Here is a 23120-nt window from a genome sequence, read left to right on the forward strand (position 1 = left end):
GGGACGTATCTAGCCCCTATATATAGCCGGACGCACCCAGTGACATCATGATCCCATTCGGAAACGTGTTAGGAAATCCGAAAGTCAAATATCACCAGGAAAAGACTTTCAGCGCCCACGGCTGGGCGCCGAAATGTTTAAAGCCTGGCCTTGGGCGCTGAAAATGCAGCCCAAGGCCCAGATTTCACAAAACGCGGAACAGGAAAGGACTTAAGACCGTGTTGCTAAACACGAGGCCCTATTGCAAGTAGGATCAAGTGTAACACCCCGATAATTCTCTCTTTTCTAAAATAACATTTTTATATAAAACGTAGAGAATTATCAAGGCATTATCGCCCGTGTGAAAACGTAACGGCTTATTCAGAATTTTGCAGCGGAAAACATAAAACTAACTTTAGGTTTATAAATAATCGATTACAGGTTTAATCCCAAAAACCAACCAACGAAAATAAGGGAATATAAATAGTACGATAAGTTTAAAGTCTAAATTAACAAACTAAGTTACTTAGCAAAACGAAACTAAATACAAGCTCTTTAATCCCGATCCCCATGATGCATCATCTTCAAACCTGTAGATGGCAACGCTTATTGATCCTTAGAGACTGCTCACCAAAATGGGTCATCACAGGATCAATAAGGCATAGCAATGATCAACACACACAAACAAATCACGTAATCAACAAAGCTGAGTACTACATACTAAAACAAAAACAATCCTAACATGATACTAATAAACGAACAACCCTAACATGATTCTAATAAAACACGAGTAAGGGAAGACAAAACATGTTAGTTTGACGACCACACTTGACTAGACTAGGCTAGACTGGACCAGACTTTTATAACAATAACATTATTTTAATTGAAATAGTCAATGGACCGAGTTGCTACTAGAAACTTCTTCTTCTTCACTAAGGAAGACGAGGTACGGGCGCGACTCCGTAAACCCCAATGACCTGCGATATCGAGGGACTTTTGAATAAAATAGAACCGGTGATCAATCCGGCCCCAGAAAAAGCCATAGGCGACCCATGACCCCAACTCCTGATTGTCCGTCACATTAGACGTGCACAGTCTAAAGCTATTGCTACTCAGTTTCACTTTACATGATTTACAAATTAAACTCTGTTATGACTAACAATCACATAAGTTATACAATCAACAATTATTCTCAACTATTTTTATCTTGGAATTAAGTAAGTGATCACAAAGGTATCAATCAAGACTTATTCCAATTAAATCCAACCTTTTCTTTAATACTGATCAACCCCTCTATATGGGTATAAGGTTTCAACTTACTAAACAAGGTCCTCGGCCCTCATAAAGTAGTGAAAAGCTAAAAGGGAACAATGAACAATCGATCTAAATTAATATATAATAATCTAATGTTCCCAACCAACATGTTCGCATCAATCATCCATACAAAACATGCTATAATTCTCATAACGAAATATATATGCTTAACATGTCCATCCAACAATATTAAACATGCACTTTCAACATAACCTAGTTCATCAACAATTTCAACATAACCAAGTTCCTCAATCATTTCAACATAACCAAGTTCATCAATAATTTCAATATGGTTTCAACAAATCACACACATTCCAAGCACACAGGTATGTACGTACCTTGTGTAAACAAACTGATAGGCCACTTTAACGAATTCAAAAGTCGCCTACAAAGAATTCTCCGCCTAAAAACAACAAATAGAATTCCCCAATCAATATCCAACAATTTACAACAATACTAAAGTACTCTAAATACACCCTAAACATATTTTGAACCATCCCCAATATCGAAACTTAACTAAATAACCTCCAAGCATAATAACTATTAAACTAATGATCCCAAAACGTTCTAAATTCCAATAAAACATCCCCTTTAAAATTCCAGCAATATAAAATAATTTCAAACGCCCACAAAACATAATCAACGTTCTTAAAATCATAAAAATAATAGATTTAATAATATATAATCATTCTATTATGATTTTAGAATATTAAATCCTTAAAAATCCATGCTTTAATAATTAAATTCCTTATTTCAATTCAATTACATAATATGAAAATTAAATTTATTATTTAAACATAGTATATAATCTGAAAATATAATATAATTATAATAACTTATAATTTATATTCAAGGAGCATGAATTAAATTAATGAAACTTCATTAAAACCCTAACTTAAACATAGTTAATAAATCTGAAAATAATTAAATTAATTTCAACAACATATAATCTGAAATTTCATAACTTAATCATAAAAATCATAAATTTAATTCAAGAAACATAAATTAAATTATTAAAACGTAATTAAAACATTTAAATAACTTAGGGTTTAAGAAATAACCAAAAGGAGAGAAAGAGGAGGAGGCTGGCCGGCGGTGGACTTTGCGGCAGCGAGCACGGAGGTTGCAGAGTGGTGGCGCGGCGGCTGGGCGGTGAAATCGCGACGTCTTGGTGGTGCTTTGCGTGGGCAGCAACCAAAGAAAACAGTGAGAAAAAGGGAAGCAACGAATGAACGAAAGAGAAGGAAGGACCGAGAAGGAGGAGAAGGACTACCGTATGGAAGGACGGCGGTGGTCCGGTGCAAGGAGGGCGGTTGCGTGCGTTGATTGGTGGCTGTGTGAGAAAACAGAACCGAAATTAAGGGGAGAAGGAAACGGAAGAAAGGACGAAGCAAGAGATAAGAGATGGGAAAGAAGTTATCGGCGGGGATGGGTGGTGCAGCGACGGAAGTCCGGCGGTGGTTGGCGGCTACGACTGCAAAGAAAGGAGCAGGTTTTGAGGGTTTGGTTTACGTGAGTTTGAAGGAGGTAGCTGATTGTTTCTTTTTTTTTTTTTTTTTTTTTTACGTAATATTGAAAGAGAAGGGAGTAGGTAGTTTGGGTTTTATTACTTTGGGCTTTATCAATTGGGCTAGAGTTAGGATTTAGTCTTAGTATTTGAATTCAAAATCGATTAAGCTTATTTTCCAAATTCCAATGTGTTTTCGTAACTCAAATTCTTTTCAACATAAAATTCTAAAGTTATTTTTAATTTCATAAATCGTTAAAATATTTAAAATGTATTTAAATAAAATTAAATATACATTAAATATATAATAAAGTTCAAAAATCGTTAAATATTAGAACGTACTTAAAATAAAATAAATATAAGTTAATTATATATTTATTACTTAAAATTCATAAATACTATTTAAATATAAATAATATACGTTAAAATATATTAATAAAATTTATAAATTTACGGGGGATTACAATCTACCCCTCTTAAAAGAAGTTTCGTTCCGAAACTTGACACGAAATTTCTCACATTTTTCCAAAAGCTTTTAACTTATTCTTACTAGAGAAGTACTTGTGCCACCTATGTGCACTCTTTTGCCAACTCAAAGCTGTTTGTGTTACTCATGAACACCTTTTCTTATGCGGAGAATCTATTTGCTTTGCATCAACTTGTAAAATTTGCTAAAATAAGAATAAAAATGCATAAAAGTGCCATAAAATAGGTAAAAAGCGCGAATTTCTATCGCATTCTATCCCCCTTAAAGAAAACGAGTTACGCCCTCGTAACTCACCTCAGGGAATAACTAACCACGATTCTCTTTCGACGAATTCTATCCTCGAAATTCCTATTTCACTAAAACTACTAACTTTAGACTTTTCACAATAGGTGACGACACAAAAGAACAAGTTGCCACGAATTAAATAATGTTTAACTTGCGCGGAGTTAATAGAAAAAGTACCAGAATCTATATCGGCAGATCGTTCATCTTCATTCTGATTCATCATGTACAACTTTCCTTGAGCCTTATTCGGGTTGTTGTGATCATTTGCAGGCTTATTATAGTTTTCTTGATTGTTTTGTGCCCCTCCAGGCTTTGAATTTTGACCTCCAGACTGGTTAAACCTCACTTGGTTTCCACCTCCATTACTATTTTGTTCCTTTCTGTGCTTAGTGAAGCACTCATACTCCCTATGCCCCCTTTTCTGACAATAGTTGCAGGTCACTAATTCTCCTTTGCAGTTCTTACCAGGGTGATTGTTACTGCACATTTTGCAATGATGCACTCTCTTAGATTGGTTCGAGTTGTTGTGGTGCCCCTGATTGTTTCCTCCTTGGAAATTCCCATTTCCATTCCCATTTCCGTTTCTATTCCTTTTAAAGTTCTCTTGGTTTCCCCCAGTATTAAAATCTTTTCTCTTTTCCCCAATTACCACAGTTTTCTTATCCCTTCTAGACTGCAGACCATAAATATGAGCAGCTCTTCCATACACTATGTCTAAGGATGTAAAAGTTTCCCCACCTAATCCCAGTTGAATTTCATCAGTCAACCCCTGCTCAAACCTCTGAGCTTTTAGTTCCTCAGTAGCTACCACCTCAGGTGCAAACCTCGACAAAGCTATAATTTTGCTATAGTATTCAGCAATAGTCATATTCCCCATCCTAAGGTTGATGAACTCCTGCGCTTTCTGCTTTCTCATAAAAGGAGGATAAAACTTCCCCCTCAATGCAACAATAAATGAATCCCAATTGAATCCCTCAGCAGCACTTAGTCTAGTTCCATTTTCCTTCCACCAAAGGTCGGCCTCATCTTTCAGGTAAAAGACAGCTTGACTTACTCTCATACTCCCAGGGCAACTCACAGCCTCAAATAGTTTCTCAAATTCCCTAGTCCAGTTTTCCAGGAAGGTTGGATCTGCTTGCCCCTTGAAATACGGTGGCTTAACCTTAGAAAGTCTTTCAAACATTTCCCCTGCAGAATCAGGGCGCTCAGTCCTCTCCTGGGTTAGCTTTTCCGCCAAGAGACGAATCGCAGCAGCTAAATCATTGTTGTTGGCCATTCTAGAACGCGACCTGCAATTAGTATACCCTACTTTAGGTTTGAAACATCACCTTTACGTTATCCCATACAATTTAATTTTTGAATTGACCATAAAGATCGCATCAACCAACAATGTTCACATTCATACACATCATTTACGAAGGCACGACAATCGTTTACGAAGGGGCAACGATCATCTACAAGATGCAATAATCATTGAAAAGTAATCATCCTCAATAATTCACGAAAGACATTCACACACTGCACATAAGACATAACATTTTGAATCATATTGGTCATGAGGGTCTAGATTGGCCCTCACTTCCTTTATGTACTCAAATCATTTAATATATTTGTGGCAATTAAATTGATCCACAATTCACACTGAGTATGCAACCAATAGAAAATTTAATCCATGACGTGTTACCTAAAGGTTGGGGTATTATGGAATCCTCAAAATAGAATAAAGAACAATTCCTTGAAAACTTTAACTTTTATTGCTAACCCCATAAAGGTTTATTTCATCCTTCAAAATAATAAAGAACATTTCAAACTTCAACAAACTTTAACCTTAAACTGTTGTAGCTTTGCTACTTATTCTTTAAAACATAAAAGGCCATCTCCTGTTGTGGCCTCTTGCATATCCATTGCTCCTGAAACTTGCGGAGTGAAATTTAGATCTCAAGATCATCAACCTCTTCCTCAGGGTCTTCATCGGGGTCTTCTTCAGGGTTCGCATCTTCTTCCATGTCTTCATCTTGATTAGGCTCACTTGCCATCTCCTGTTCACTTTCGAGCTCTGCATTTGAATCACTAGAAATCTCAATGGTTGGCTCATGGGCCGCTGGGTTAGGATTCTCTGCCTCAACACCTACATACTCATTCTCCACAGCTACATCATTTTCCTCTAGGTCATTATTTACACTTACTCCCATAGGTTCTTCTGTAACTGCATCCCCAACATGACTCCCTACGATTTTACCGTCTCTAAACCCACTTTCTGCCGCCTCAATAATGGTGGTCAGATTTCTGAGTCATGTTTCCATCTACCATCCCAAGTCCCATACTTAGCCAAGTTTGGAGTTCCATTTTTAGAATGCATGTCTTTAAACTTTTCCTTGAGTTCTAGGTATGGAAATTTGTTAGGTAAGCAATTAATGATGGTGGCTGCTATGGTATCCTTTCTCATTAAGATAGGTTGCCCTTGAACTTTAGCATGATATTCACATCCAAACACAATTTTCTTCACGTAAATTTCAGGGGTTTCTATATCAAGTTTCTCGAAGGATCCTATGTTGGTATACTTGGAAAGAAACATTTTATTCCTGAAATAAACAATTCCTGGTCTCACTAACAATTTTCCAGCCAAATCATAAACAAAGTTCAATAATGCAATAAGTTTGGTGGAAGCAAACAATTCTTTATGCACATTTAAATGTAACATTAAACAATTAGCACACGCACGTACATAACAATCAGTTTCTTATGCTAGCATTGACTAGCTACTAATGCACATATAATTCTATCTTATATGCCCTTCTTATACTACACATCTCTCATAAACTAAAGCATTGTAATAATTTAAATAACAAAGTAAAAGGACGATAATATAATAAAATTATAACATAGAATAATAACATAAATAAAATATAAAATAAATAAAGTAAAATAAATTAAGGAAATGCGTAGCGAATAAATTCGAAAATAAAGTTATTAATTCGAAAAAGATTTATATTTCCTAAATAACGAATTCTAACTCTTGAAACAACTTTTAAAAAAAAAATTGAACTCCTTTAAAAATAAGTGTACTCATTTTTTTTTGAATAATAAATAATAAGAAAAATAAAAATGTCGAAAGTATCACTTTAACTTGAATAAATAATTTGATTTCGAACTTAAATAAGAAATATTATATACTTTCAAACAAGCTAAAGGAAATCGGCCCCCCAAAAAAAAGTACCAATTTTTGAACACTATAATACGTGGGAGCTCGATTTTAAGAAATGTATTTTAAATAACTAGATAGTTAGGAGCCTAAATTTTTTGTAAAAGTAAAACCTTAGCTTCTAGATACCACTTTGTAACACCCCGATAATTCTCTCTTTTCTAAAATAACCTTTTTATATAAAACGTAGAGAATTATCAAGGCATTATCGCCCGTGTGAAAACGTAACGGCTTATTCAGAATTTTGCAGCGGAAAACATAAAACTAACTTTAGGTTTATAAATAATCGATTACAGGTTTAATCCCAAAAACCAACCAACGAAAATAAGGGAATATAAATAGTACGATAAGTTTAAAGTCTAAATTAACAAACCAAGTTACTTAGCAAAACGAAACTAAATACAAGCTCTCTAATCCCGATCCCCATGATGCATCATCTTCAAACCTGTAGATGGCAACGCTTATTGATCCTTAGAGACTGCTCACCAAAATGGGTCATCACAGGATCAATAAGGCATAGCCATGATCAACACACACAAACAAAGCACGTAATCAGCAAAGCTGAGTACTACATACTAAAACAAAAACAATCCTAACATGATACTAATAAACGAACAACCCTAACATGATTCTAATAAAACACGAGTAAGGGAAGACAAAACATGTTAGTTTGACGACCACACTTGACTAGACTAGGCTAGACTGGACCAGACTTTTATAACAATAACATTATTTTAATTGAAATAGTCAATGGACCGAGTTGCTACTAGAAACTTCTTCTTCTTCACTAAGGAAGACGAGGTACGGGCGCGACTCCGTAAACCCCAATGACCTGCGATATCGAGGGACTTTTGAATAAAATAGAACCGGTGATCAATCCGGCCCCAGAAAAAGCCATAGGCGACCCATGACCCCAACTCCTGATTGTCCGTCACTTTAGACGTGCACAGTCTAAAGCTATTGCTACTCAGTTTCACTTTACATGATTTACAAATTAAACTCTGTTATGACTAACAATCACATAAGTTATACAATCAACAATTATTCTCAACTATTTTTATCTTGGAATTAAGTAAGTGATCACAAAGGTATCAATCAAGACTTATTCCAATTAAATCCAACCTTTTCTTTAATGATGATCAACCCCTCTATATGGGTATAAGGTTTCAACTTACTAAACAAGGTCCTCGGCCCTCATAAAGTAGTGAAAAGCTAAAAGGGAACAATGAACAATCGATCTGAATTAATATATAATAATCTAATGTTCCCAACCAACATGTTCGCATCAATCATCCATACAAAACATGCTATAATTCTCATAATGAAATATATATGCTTAACATGTCCATCCAACAATATTAAACATGCACTTTCAACATAACCTAGTTCATCAACAATTTCAACATAACCAAGTTCCTCAATCATTTCAACATAACCAAGTTCATCAATAATTTCAATATGGTTTCAAAAAATCACACACATTCCAAGCACACAGGTATGTACGTACCTTGTGTAAACAAACTGATAGGCCACTTTAACGAATTCAAAAGTCGCCTACAAAGAATTCTCCGCCTAAAAACAACAAATAGAATTCCCCAATCAATATCCAACAATTTACAGCAATACTAAAGTACTCTAAATACACCCTAAACATATTTTCAACCATCCCCAATATCGAAACTTAACTAAATAACCTCCAAGCATAATGACTATTAAACTAATGATCCCAAAACGTTCTAAATTCCAATAAAACATCCCCTTTAAAATTCCAGCAATATAAAATAATTTCAAACGTCCACAAAACATAATCAACGTTCTTAAAATCATAAAAATAATAGATTTAATAATATATAATCATTCTATTATGATTTTAGAATATTAAATCCTTAAAAATTCATGCTTTAATAATTAAATTCCTTATTTCAATTCAATTACATAATCTGAAAATTAAATTTATTATTTAAACATAGTATATAATCTGAAAATATAATATAATTATAATAACTTATAATTTATATTCAAGGAGCATTAATTAAATTAATGAAACTTCATTAAAACCCTAACTTAAACGTAGTTAATAAATCTGAAAATAATTAAATTAATTTCAACAACATATAATCTGAAATTTCATAACTTAATCATAAAAATCATAGATTTAATTCAAGAAACATAAATTAAATTATTAAAACGTAATTAAAACATTTAAATAACTTAGGGTTTAAGAAATAACCAAAAGGAGAGAAAGAGGAGGAGGCTGGCCGGCGGTGGACTTTGCGGCAGCGAGCACGGAGGTTGCAGAGTAGTGGCGCGGCGGCTGGGCGGTGAAATCGCGACGTCTTGGTGGTGCTTTGCGTGGGCAGCAACCAAAGAAAACAGAGTGAGAAAAAGGGAAGCAACGAATGAACGAAAGAGAAGGAAGGACCGAGAAGGAGGAGAAGGACTACCGTATGGAAGGACGGTGGTGGTCCGGTGGATTACGAGAATCGAAAATTCTCTACTCAACTCATTACATGAGAGAAGGATGTCTTAGGCAAATTGGAGAAATTGAGCAAACTTGAGGAGCAGATTTGGAAACAAAAATCCAGAGAATACTGGATATCTCTTGGTGATGCAAACACTAAGTTTTTTCATGCCTACCCCAAAGAGAGACATCCAGAATGCCATCAAATTGTTACTCAGAAGTGATGGTACTAGATGCAATACTCAAGACACAATTAAGGAGGAAGTTATTTTTTTCTATAAACGTTTGATGGGTTTTGCAGCTCATTCTCTACCAATGCTTGATAGGGATATTGTTAGAAAAGAAACCTTACTCGCACATCAACTACATGTGGATCTGTGTGCTCCATTCACAACTATAGAGATAAAAGTTCACTCTTTGATTTCACTCTTGAAATCCTTCCCAAATGATTGTCCAAGCACCATTTTAATAATTCCATACAAGATTCAATCTTTGATTTCAAAAATGATTAGTAAGTTGATGCTTTTATTCTTAAAAGTGTTACTTACAACAATCACAAACTTTTACAAAATCCAAACCTTTTCAAAAGTTCAATGATGTTTATGAAAAGTGCAACTCCTTTTCTAAACTAGAATCTATGAACATTCATCTTTTATGTTCAAATACGCATCCTATTTTCAAGATTCTATGATGTTTAAGGTTGTTTGTAATCACTTCCTTAAACTAGAATCAATTTCAAAGTTATGGAGCACATTAAAGTTGAGATCTTTTTAACATTAAAAGGTTTGAACTTTAAGAATTAAGCCTCCTAAGTTCAATATTCAAGTTCAATATTCAAGTTCAATGTTCAAGTTCAATTTCAATAACCAAAATCTAAGATACTTTATGATGAGCAACTCATCCTAAAGTGGAGATTTTTAAAATTGAATCCGTGTCGGACGCACTTATTATTAAGTAGTCGTTTGGCGTTCGGATCTCAAATACAATAATACAATTTCAATACCGCAATTTCAATTCCGCATTTCAATATCGCACATTTCAATACCGCATTTCAATATAGCACATTTCAATATCACATTTCAATAACGCACATTTCAATCCCCGGATATCCTGCCTCTGGAGTTATCGACGAGCGAAGTACTCCTCTCGGTAGTTACAGTCCCCCGAACCCTCAATCTCTACCTTGCGGGTGTATGTTGAGAGATCCCCACACCAGGGATCACAAGGGAACCTACGGCAGTCGTGGTCAAACATAATTGCACTCCCTTTATGTCACGATAACCGGGTTTTGTCAGTTTTTCTCATTGTTGTTAAAAACTGAATGGCGACTCCTATATTACTAGTCAATTGGGTGTAAACTCACAGGAAATCCAATTACACTTGATTGAATAAAAAGAATCGTCACACCCACGAGGGACGAGGTCACGCATTAGCCTCGTGCTTTTTCGACTCCCTCACACTTTACTTGTTTATTGCTTTCATCACCTCACATAATAAATTCAACAAAATACAAAAGGTTACATCACGCTTAACAAAGATAATTCTTGGACAAACCGGCCTTAGGTTCCTTTAATTAACTTTAAAGCAAAGTGACCACATACAAGTAGCAATTTCTATGTTCTAAAATGCATGCTCCAACCAACCTAGCGTCATGATTAGGAATTTTCGAAAACGATCTTTGTCATGTACTCGAATATATTTTCAAAAGCTCGCAAAATAAGCATTTTGTTCCCTTGCCCGGATCTCACCCATCCATTTCTAAGATTCAATGCCTTATCCATGAGAGTCAACTTTGGTCTTTCCAAACCGGACCCTTAAATATTGTTTGGTGGCGACTCCTTCGAAATTCAAAATCTCCAAAACCCGTAGGGGAATTCAAAATCCAACTATTCGCCGAGAAAACGTACGAGAGAAAATAAAACCCCCTACAATTATATATACACAAACTCTAAGTATAATCTCTATTATATGAATTCGCCCTATGAAGGAGACGCATACGAATGAATGAAAATCTCACCCTGTGAATTCACCGCATAAGAAAAATATATTTTAACATAACCCCCTGTATTTTTTCTCACCTTGGATGAAGTCAGCTGATCCTGTAACGAACTGTATTGTCCCCTTAAGGTGCTGAGGTTTTCCGCTACAACAACTTTCTCACTCTCAACGCGTTCGAGGTCTAATTGACTGTAGAAAGTTCTGTTTGAAGTTTGCTATTATACTGTTGCAAACTACTGTTATAGTCCCGTAATATCTTGTACATGTCATTTAGGGAAGATATCTGCAGATGAACACAGACACAAAAAAATATATCATCTAGTTCCAGTAGACATCCAAAAAAAGAAACACCAACACAACTGGATCACCCATTTTGTCAACTTACCTTTTGATTGGAAGTTTCATGTTCTTGGCGAATGTTTTTAAGGTCTTCAAACAAAGAAGTTTGCAATCTTTCGGCAGCAATCATGACGATCACAACCTAATCATAACGATCAAATTTAATATCTATCAAAGCCTTATCATGATGATCAAACTAATACACTTACAATTAGAAAAGAAACATAACTTGACATCTGCAAATTTAATTTCATTAAAGGGACATGGCTATCTGAAGGGGGTTTCTTTTTATGATGTATTGCATTTTCTCTTGTAGTGGTATTTTTCGTATTTCTTATAGCTTGTACATTGAATTTTGTATGTAAGTTATGAGAGCTTGATGAAATGATGAGTCTTGTTTAAGACTCACCAAAGTCTCTAACTTGTCCAATTTGTCAAGTGTGTGATCAACTAGATTTGACGTGATCTTTTCAATCCCACCCCAAAATGGGAGCCAAATTCTAGGTTAACACAAGCGATGTAATTGAATTTACATAGAAAATCAAAGCTCAAAATATAACAAAGGGAGAAAAATACCCCTACGGCTTTCAAATATTGAACTTTGACGGAGTCGCCACCAAACATATTAAGGGTCCCGTTTGGAAGGACCAAAGTTGACTCTTTATGGACAAGGCAATGAATCTTGAAACCGAATGTGTGAGATTCGGGTACGAGAACGAGCCGCTTATTTTGGTAGGCTTTAGAAACACATTCAAACACAAGACAAGGATTGTTTTGCGAAATCCTAATCATGGCATTAGGTTGGTTGAATCATGCATTTAGAAATATTGAAATTGCTACTTTTACGTGGTCACTTTGCTTTAAAGATAATTCAAGGAACCTAAGGCCGGTTTGTCCAAAAATTATCTTTGTTAAGCGTGATGTAACCTTTTGTATATTGTTGTATTTAGCATATTGGGTGATGAAAGCAATAAACACATAAAACATCATCACAAATAGAAAAGAAATTATTGAAATGCGTACAAAAACACATCTCCTTAGCAAGGTGAGTAAATTATGCGTTATTGAAATTGCGATATTGAAATTGCGGTATTGAAATTGCGATATTGAAAGTGCGATATTGAAAGTGTGGTATTCAAAATGCGGTATTGAAAGTGCCATACTGAAATTGCGATATTGAAATTGCGGTATTGAAATTGTACTATTGTATTTGAGATCTGAACGTCAAGCAACTTCTTAATAATAAGTGTGTCCGACACGGATTCAATTCTCTAGAAAATCTTAACTTTAGATGAGTTGCTCATCTTGAAGCATCATTGATTTTGAATATCGAAAAAGAACTTGAAATGAAACTTGAATTTGAATATAGAACTTGAATATTGAAATTAGGAGGTTTGATTCTTAAAGATTAGACCTTTCCATGTTAAAAGGTCTCACCTTTAATATGCTCCATGACTTGAAATCTATTCTAGTTTAAAGAGAAGTTAATCTCATTTAAACATCGTTGAATATTGAAAGGAGAACTTTAAATATTGAAAATAGAAATTTGGATGTTCATGTGTTCTAATTTGAAAAAGGGTTTGCACTTTCCCAAACATCCTTGAACTTGTATAAAGTTGAGGTTTTTTGAAGATTTGATGATTATTGTTGTAAGGAACACTTTCAAGAATGAAAGCTTCAACTTACTAATCATATTTTTTGAAAACAAAGCATAAAAATTGAAACTTGAAACTTGTAAAGGGAGTTTGAAAGATCATTTGAGGGGGGGATTTCAAGAATGAAATCCCCTCAAAGATTACTCCTTTTGAAACATTTCCTAGTTTAAGTGAGTATGAACATCACAAGAACATCATAGGATTAGTAAACTTGAAATAAGAAAGGTAGAAAATTGGATTAAATCATGGTGATTTGTATTAGGGATTCGGTTTTACCTTGTTATGTTTAGGTTAGATTTCTGATTTGTACTCCCAATTGCTTTAATGTTTGAAAAAGTATAGGAAATATTAAAGATTTTTGAAGATTGATTTTTGTATTTGGAATTTGAGAGGGAAAATGTGTATTAATGAACTACACTATCATAATATTCCAAACACTGAAAATAATTAATGAACTACATAGTTGCTGATATTATCATCCTAACCAATGAGTAAGGAAAGTAATGCACCATAATATTTTTGTTAATTTGTTACTACATACGTAGTAGTTACTACATAAAAATTAATGAACTACATAGTTGATGTTAGTTTCACCTTCTTAGGCACTTGAATATCTTCTCTGAATCTACTAACATGCTTTTTGCTACGTACTCAACTCTCACATTTCATACAACTTCGCATTTTCAGTATTGTCAATGCGGTCAATTTCAGTACTACTACGATGCTATTAATTATGGAGAATAAATTAAAAAAATGGGAAAAGGGAAAAGAGTAGAAGCAAGAAATACTGACAAAAAATAGGAAGGAGAAGCATCGTGGAAGTGCAATTTCATTTGTTTTATCCAGATACCCTTTAGAACTCATGAATTAGCTAGTTATGAATACTAAGCTATTAGATAGAGAGTAATTAGAAGTATAAGAAAAGGTTGGGAGAGTGGTAGATTGTGTAGCGTTGAACAAAAATTGCCTAAACAATATTGGTCACAAAACTATTAATTTGGTAAAAAGTTGTAAACTTTCTCTAGTTCAAATTTCACAATGATAAAGTATCGAACATGTCTGGAAAGATTTACAATGCACCTGTAAATATTAGAAAGAAAACCAACATGTTTCTTTTCTTTTGTGTACGCCCAATGGCCGAAGGGAAGAGCCAATCTCATAATAATAATAAGTACGTTAGTAGTTCTGTTTTGTTATTGCTAGTGCTTAAGCGTGCGTAAAATTTTACATATTAGTTCATATTTAGATAAAAAAATTTATCCATATCCAATTTTATTTTCCTAACACTCGGAAACACTCAGATGTTATAAACAGGAGTAAAATATAAAATAAATCTAATCCAATGAAACCACCCACAAGAGGTCAGAGGGGGGAATACCCAAAAAAAATATGCACGGGCTATAGTATTGGCTTTAGTAGCAAGGTTGAAATTAAGAAAGATAGTGAAGCCTAAACTTCAGTTATCATTTGTAATCTAAGCTTCCAAGTCACCAAATTAATCACCTTTTGACCCTAGCACATTATCTAAGAGCGCTAGTAGCCTAATTTTAGTATCAGATGATTTTTAATCAGATAATTAATCATCAACAACATCAGAATCAAAAAATCACCATGATGGTTCAGCGCTATTAAAGAATCAATGTCAATGTAAGAGCGCTAGTCACCAAATTTTAGTATCAGATACTGGCTTGGTTCGAAATAATTTACCATTTGTATCAAAACTGTAATTTAGACACACGAAATTAAATTTTACTGAAAAACAAAAGAGAATACAACAGAGGTTCGAGTCACGCTCCAAGTCTCCAAACTTATCCAAATAGGGATTATAAAAACCCAAATTGAAGCAAAGAAGTGACCCAAACTGACCCGACAATCAACGTGTCTAATAACAATTATTTCATGATAAAAAACTCATTGACAACAAATTTGAATGTGAAAAGATCCAAATCAAGCCAATGTGACTCCAAAATATACTCAAATAATTTTTCAGAACCCCTCTCTGCAAACAATCTCTTCCTTCAAAACCCCATAAGATAAACATCAAACACTAACCGATAACTAACATATAAAAGAAAAATACATAATTGTACAAAATCAAAAAAGGAAAGAAAAAAAGAATGAAGTACCTTGAGAAATCCATTGTTCACGGCGAGCATCAAGCTTACATTGCTTCAATTTCGCTGACCTATTCGCCTGTTAAATAAAAAAACTCCATTGTCAGACCAACATCAAACAAATTACATGCAATCGAAAACAAAAATCGAGAAATAAAAATTCAAATTGAAGAGATAAGTAATTAAATTAATTTTCTCATTCCCCGTTTTCTGAGAGAGGGTTTCTGAGGAGAGAGAGAGACTGAAATTAATTTCTGAGAGAGGGTTGTCTGAGGACCGTTTCTTTTTCTTTTTTAATAATTTGTTTTTAATTACCAAGGGGGTTTATTTTAGGGCTAGACGATTTTGAATTTTTGATGGAATATGGGAAGGGTAGTAGCTCTATTTGGGATGTGGGGGGGGGGGGGTGAGGGGGGTTTAGTCTTTTACTTGGGGGACACCAAAAGTGTTGTTACGAAAATAACCTTCCCCTCTTGTCTTATATAATAGATATTCGATCCAAAAATCCGGTTATCCAAAAAGTTTATCCGACAAAATCCAATTTTTCTTAAAAAAAACCGTCCCGAGTTTATAATAAATATCCGGTTTGGATTAGGTTTAGATTTTTGTCTGGTTAGTAGACACCTCTAGTGTACACTATACAATAATAAGATATACGGAGTATACATTTTCAAAAAAAGATCGGATTGGAGGTAGTATGTACTACCTCTGTTCCTGAAAGTTCTTTACACTTTCCGTTTAAATCCATTTCTGAAAAATTTTTACGCTTTCCGTTTAAGTCCGTTCCTGAAAGTGTTTTACGCTTTCCGTTTAAGTCCGTTTCTGAAAGTTCTTTACACTTATGCTTTATTCTATTTTTGGAATACAAGGTTTACGATTATACCGTCTATTCTAATTTTTTTATTCATCTACTTGCAAAATTTATCGGCCCACTTGCATAATTATACCATCTATTCTGATTTTTTTATTCACCTACTTTCACACTTAAACAAGATGTGAATTTCACCCACTTGCAAATAACTACCCCACTTGCTCACCATCTCCTTTACCTTAATTCACATGAAAACAGTAACCGTAAAAAACATATATAGGAACGGAGGTAGTATACAATCATTAGATACTTTTTATAAACATATGCAAGAATGATTAAGTGATTATAATTTAGGTATCACAAATTCTTATTTACAAGTGCTGTACAATAAATATTGTACACCAGAGTAAAAGTTAAGTTGAAATGTTTAAAAGTTATCTATATTTAGTGATAATTTTTCATTTTCATAAAAAACATTTCTTCAAATCACTAATAATGTATAAAGTTAATCACTTAACCATTTAAAATATTTATCTATCAACTTCTTTTTTTATAATAAAAAAGTTAAACAATACATGGTGTAAAATAAATTTATTGTACACCATGTATGTGCAAGACCTTTTGTTTATTTAATTATTATTGTGGTTGTATAGTGAAATTTAGTTGTACATTAAAACTTGTCAGATCCTGTCACTACAAGAAATTGTACTATTAACGACGGGAAATCCCGTCGCGAAAGGCCAATAATCGTTGTTTAACGACGGGATTTCCTGTCGCGAACCCGTCATAAAAGAGGGTCGTCGTTAATAGAAATCCCGTCGTAAATTAGTCGTAAACCCGTCGTAAAAGACATTTGCGACGGTTATTCCCGTCATTGTTTGGTTGTTAGCCCCGTCGCAAAAGGCTTTTGCGACGGGATTTTTGACCCGTCGTAATTAGGTTGTCGTTAAAGATACAAATTCTTGTAGTGTGTATTTAAAAATGCAAGATTCATCACTTGGTTGGTGTATATATTTTAGCTGAATATCAGACGACTTAGGCTCTATTTTATTCACCTTATTTTCACTTATTTCAGAAAAATAAATTCAAATAATTTTAGCTAAGATGAGATAAGATAAGTTCAAGTAAAATAAAGATTGACCAAGTATAATTTATAACTATTTTTTTTGGATAAATTCTAATAATATCAGATAAGTTTTTTTTTTTTAAAGTAAAATCAGGCGTATAAAATGCACCCTAAATGAATAAAGTCTAAGCATTTCCGAAGAGACGGGAAATGGGAATTTCATCAATTAGAATTTAGAGCATTGTATGACATATTCAACAGATCGAATAGTAATATGTTTTTTGTGGTGCATGATTCTGACCTTTTAAATTTCAAGCCGAGTTCCAACAAAGAAATACGCATGCATGTATATATCTTCAAAACGTGTCAAGTAGTATACATCGATCTCTACCAATGTTTATGTTTAGTAAACAAAAACATTAACATATGCAACATCATTTCGTCACCATGTTTGTATTTGATTAATTACTTCTCCAACATCTTCTAATGTCTAATGATTAATTAATTACTCCGTAATCAGCTAATTGGTATTAATTAATCTTTAATGACAAAATCTATTGCATTATCTTGTAGTATACGCACCTGGCTTTGGCATTTTCATTAGACGACTATGCCAACCCAAACCGACCTATATTTTAATTAATTAGTTGACTAATTAAGCAAGGCCATGACATTAACTAATTAATTACATAAAACACCGTTTCTTAGTGTTATTTCTGTCACAATGCCTTCATTCTTCTTATTCTTATTCTTCTTCTTGTGTTTAATTTGGGAATGGAGTTAAGACTTCAACAACACGAAACAAAGTCCGGTAAATTCAACGAGCAGCAAACATCATCGCCGAGCACCACCACTACAGAAGATCAAGAGGCGGCCGCAGTTTTATACAGTGATGAGTATTATGTAAGGTCATATACATGTAACTTTTGCAAGAAAGGGTTCTCTAATGCACAAGCACTAGGTGGACACATGAACATCCATCGAAGAGACCGGGCCAAGCTTCGTGATGAATTATCGACTGATGATTATTCTCCTACGCACTTGGATTTATCTACGAGTAAAACTAGGAGTAGTCGATTGTATGTGAAAAAAGAAAGTAGAACAAAAGATGATATTTGGGTTGGGAATGGGAACAAACACGAGGCCCTTGCTTTATTTGTTGATAGTTCGTCGTCGTCGAGAAAGGCCGGAAGTAGTAGCTCAAGAGTAGTAACTGTAAGCAAGGATGATTCTGGTTTAGACCTTGAACTTCGACTAGGGCGTGCTAAATCTCATTACTAACTTAATTGTATTAGATGTAGGGATGACATGATCAAAGAGGTTAGTAATGTTATCATATTATTGTAATTATTAAGTTTCTATGTATGTATATATGTATTGATTTGTAACATTTTGTTATTTTTTTTTTAAGAAAACACCTTATAAATACGTTAAGTATTTTTTTCATAAACACACCTTAAATTCGGATTCCAACAACAAAAGCTCAAGTTTTCGAGCATGGACTCTCCTACTTTTCCCCTCTATTTATTTGTAGCGATTCTTAGGGTAATTGTTAATATTACGATACACATATAGTTGGAGGAAAATATTAGGAGTCAACGCGCGCTTAAACTTGACTTTTTTCCCGAAATCCAATCTTTAGGTTACATGAAAAATTAAAAGTTATTAACATATACTTTCTCCGTTCTTATTTACATGACCCAATTGGATTTTCAACACTATTCACTCAATCTCATTTGACTTTCATTTGTGATTTATACTTAAGATAAAACATAGTCGTATGGATTCTTATTAGATTCGTCACAATAAATATTTTTTAAATATCAACTTTCTATAATTTTTTCTTATCCATAATTGAAGATATTAATGTTTGAAATCGTGCACTGGCTAACGTGCCTAAATAATTGTGTCATTTAAAAAAAGAACAGAGGAAGTATATAAGGTGTTTTTTCAAATAAATTGTTACATGAAGGATTTTTTTCTCACAAAATTTCCCATGTTTTAATATACTATATTTATGCATTAACTTATTACTTTACCATTTTTGTTTGAAATTTGATGTGTCAAAGAAATAGGTTATCTAAGAAATAAGAAATAATAATTAACAAAATATACTACGTATATATATATTGGGAAGTCGTCCTAGGACGAAGCCAAGGTTTAAAAATAGGGGTGGGAAAGTTGTTAAATATGATGATTCTTATCGCAACATGAATTAGTCTATACATTACTTTAGCGTAAGTCAACATAGAGGTCGATATAATTAAATGGGAATAGCCAATAGGCAACATTTAAATTTAATAGAATGGGAAATTACAATTTGTCATTGCTTCAAGCCTTCAAAGAAGCTAACTGCACGGAAAATTGGTTACGCACTCATTCATTATGTTGTTCAGAGTTTAGCTAGCGTAGAGTGTATTTTTTTTCATTTAAAAAAAAAAAACCCATAGCCACCATTTTCTTTCCCTATTCAATTCGATCCCATCCTTCAACATTTATCATATCTCCATCAGATTCATCCCTAATCATTTTAACTAGAATTAAGCTCGTGTGATGCACGGGATTAATAAATTAGTAAAATTATAGAGGGAATGCATGATTTTTACTTTTTTTTTTGGGATAAAACACTACAAGAATTTGTATCTTTAACGACAACCTAATTACGACGGGTCACAAATCCCGTCGCAAAAGCCTTTTACGACGGGGCTAACAACCAAACATTGACGGGAATAACCGTCGCAAATGTCTTTTACGACGGGTTTACGACGGTTTACGACGGATTTACGACGGGATTTCTATTAACGACGGGCCCATTTTATGACGGGTTCGCGACAGGAAATCCCGTCGTTAATCAACGATTATTAGCCTTTCGCGACGGAATTTCCCGTCGTTAATAGTACAATTTTTTGTAGTGAAAGTATTCGTGACACTACAACAAATCGGACCAAAGAGGGCGAAAAAAGTCGCCCTTTTGATCAAAATATCGTCCTTTTAAACTTTAAGGGCGACATAAAAATCGCCCTTAAATCGCCCTGTTAGGTTCGTCCTATTAGCCTTCGAAGGCAACACTAGTTTTTCGCCCTTTTTGATCAAAACCAAAGAGGGCAAATGTTTTTCGCCTTCTTTGGTCGAAAACAAGGAAAGAAAACGTTATCTCGCCCTCCTTGAATATATTTCGCCCTCTAAAATAGCTTTAATAGGGCAATTTGTTTTGCCTTTTTTGTTCAAAACCAAACAGGACAACTTGCTAATGTCGCCCTCTTTGTTCAATTTTTTATTTTTAAAAAAACAAATCTGGTTGAGACAAAAACTCAGCTAAGTAACTATATAAATATGGCAACAAGCTTATCACCAACCATACAAAGGTAAATGAAAGTATAACAAATAAAAAATAACTATATAAAGACCACAGTGGATAATAGCACCAAAGGTAACATCAATTCGCAGTTAGGCCAGTTACTTCATAATATTTGGCCTTTGGTGAGTTTTACATGACCTAAATCAACAAGCTACACAATTCCTTTTCGTACTATATCATCACCAGAATAGAAATAAGAGCACTAGCAAGGACACTTCGAGTAAGGACTACCATATGCATTTCTTCGTTTGTTTTCACAACCTAAGCTTATTCTTGTGCTTACACCTGTTATTGAATTCGTTCCACTTGCATACTTGCAAAGAGCCTGTCCATCACAGATGAAACTTAACAACCTTCAATACCATAAACAGGTAATTAATGTATGCAAACGGGTAATAATGTAGCTGTGAAATCAAGTTTTACCAGTTTCTGGGGATAGTCAAGAACAGCATCACTAAAATCAGCACCTTGAATAAGAGCACCAGTAAGGACACTTCGAGTAAGGACTGATCTTATAAGAACAACATTAGTAAGATTTGCTTTATTTAAGACATGAAATTTGAGGATAACATGCTTGAGTATTAAAGCAACAAGCCTTTTCCTTACCAAAACTAATCTCTAATCAATGAAACTGAGAACTGGATGTCCAATAATTCACAAGATTTGCTTATATAATCAACAATATTTCTGAAACAGAACAATCTGACTAAATAAACTAGCACCTGGAAATCATAAGTAAGAGTGTAAAACAGTAACTTACCATACGATCCATCAGCGTATCACTAAAATCAGCACCTGGAATTGGTAGAGTTACATCAGTTTATCAAAATCCATCAACTAGTAATGTAATGAAGTAGTAATGCAGGCATATATACAAGAGAAATCGGCTTTGTAAGCAACAGCTTTCTCAAGGTATGCACCATTGAATGTTGAACCACTGAAATCTGATTCCCTCATATCTGCTAATGTGAAATTTGCCCTTCTGCAAAGTTAACAGTATAACACCATCTTATGTTACACGAATGATGAAAAGCTCCAATTTTTTCAACATTACATCAACGAAACACATTTATCCATTATAAATAGTAATGATCGATAATAGTGTAATTTGAACTAGTAATGTAATGGTAGTTCATATATACAGAATTTGTGAAACAGTAAGATTAAATTTTTACCTGAAATTTTCATTGACATGAACAGCTTTCCTGCATCCAACCAAAAAGAAGAGAGAAGATCCAAATCAAAATTAAAACAACTCAGAAATTGTTTAATAAACAGTAATTAAACAATGGAAGAAAGGCAGACTTGAAATCAGCAGAACCATATTGAGCAGCAGAGCCAATCCCGAATTCGCCTCGCATTTCAGCTTCAAACTTATTCAAATAAACAACAGTCTTATTTCGTTTAACATTGCCTAGATCTAGTGGCTTCAATCTTTAGATCTTGAACCTAACAATTAGGTAATCTGGGTTTGGAAAAGGAAAACTTATGATTTTGCACCCAAAAAGTGTAAAGCTATTGTAGCTAGTTGATTATTTTGTACTTTAAAGTGTGTTGTCAGAGTAGTGTGATGTCTGGGATTCCTTCACAACAACACTTCCAGTCAACCTCCTTTCCTGTCATTTTCTATTGACTATCAAGGCTCCAATACAGAGTCTTGTTGATCAACTTCAATTACAATAACTAGTAATGTAAGCCTTCAATTAAATTTACATGTAACAGCTATCAATACAAATCAGGATGATAATTATGAGCATGCAACAGATCTCTACGCGAAGCAAAGACTGCAAACGAAACTTGATTAACAGGTATCTTGAATCTTACTTTTGGTACTTGGTAGGATAAATTTCAGTGGCACCAACAATATTCAACATATATAGGATTTCATTATGTTGAGAAGCTTAGTAGAGTACATTCACCTAATTTTATCAACTGTAAACATCTAAGGCTACTATTTGGATTAGAAAAGCCTGTTCAAACTAAAATCAGACTTATATCATCCAAAACAATCATAATTAAATCTGCTAAAAGTTCATAATCAAATATCCATCAACAAAATTCAGATAATCTCAATAAAAAAGAGCCAAATCGTCCATATTACAACAACAAAAACGCAATAAAACAGAGAGTTGGGCAAATAGTGATGAACTAGAAAAAAAAATCAAAATCAATATGACAATAGTAATTTGCTTGTACATCTCCTAATTCGTCACTTAATTAGGTCCCAAATTCAAATACCAGGCCACAAAAACAAAAAAAATCGCAAAGAGAAGAAGAAGTTGAGCAAATACGATACCAGGCGAACTCCAGAGGAGCTTCAGATATGAGAAAATACATGCTATTGGACCGAATTTCAGGCGAACTCAAGCAAATTTCAGCGAACTCAACCAACTTTCATACGAACTCAACCAAATTTCAACCAAAACACATAAAATTAGGGTTAGCGAAATTGAAGACGGAGAGAGAAACTAAACTGGAGATTTAGGGGAGAGAAAGGGAGATAGAGAAGTTAAATTGAAAATTTAGGGAAGGAGAAAGCTAAAA

The 23120-nt window shown here is 34.0% G+C and overlaps 1 protein-coding gene across 1 annotated transcript; it reads left to right on the forward strand.

Annotated features, from left to right (window-relative positions):
• The first annotated feature begins 17992 nt into the window (after positions 1–17992).
• On the forward strand, positions 17993–18627 carry LOC110796238 (transcriptional regulator TAC1-like). The gene has a single exon (XM_022001286.2). The coding sequence runs from the start codon at positions 17993–17995 to the stop codon at positions 18497–18499; it is 507 nt and encodes a 168-aa protein (XP_021856978.2). The 3' UTR covers positions 18500–18627.
• Positions 18628–23120: the final 4493 nt, after the last annotated feature.

The sequence above is a fragment of the Spinacia oleracea genome, chromosome 5 (assembly GCF_020520425.1).
Source record: "Spinacia oleracea cultivar Varoflay chromosome 5, BTI_SOV_V1, whole genome shotgun sequence".
Taxonomy (NCBI): Eukaryota; Viridiplantae; Streptophyta; class Magnoliopsida; order Caryophyllales; family Amaranthaceae; genus Spinacia; species Spinacia oleracea.

Excerpts from the sequence above, each read along its gene's own strand:
- LOC110796238 (XM_022001286.2), top strand. The coding sequence starts at position 17,993 with ATGGAGTTAAGACTTCAACAACACGAAACAAAGTCCGGTAAATTCAAC.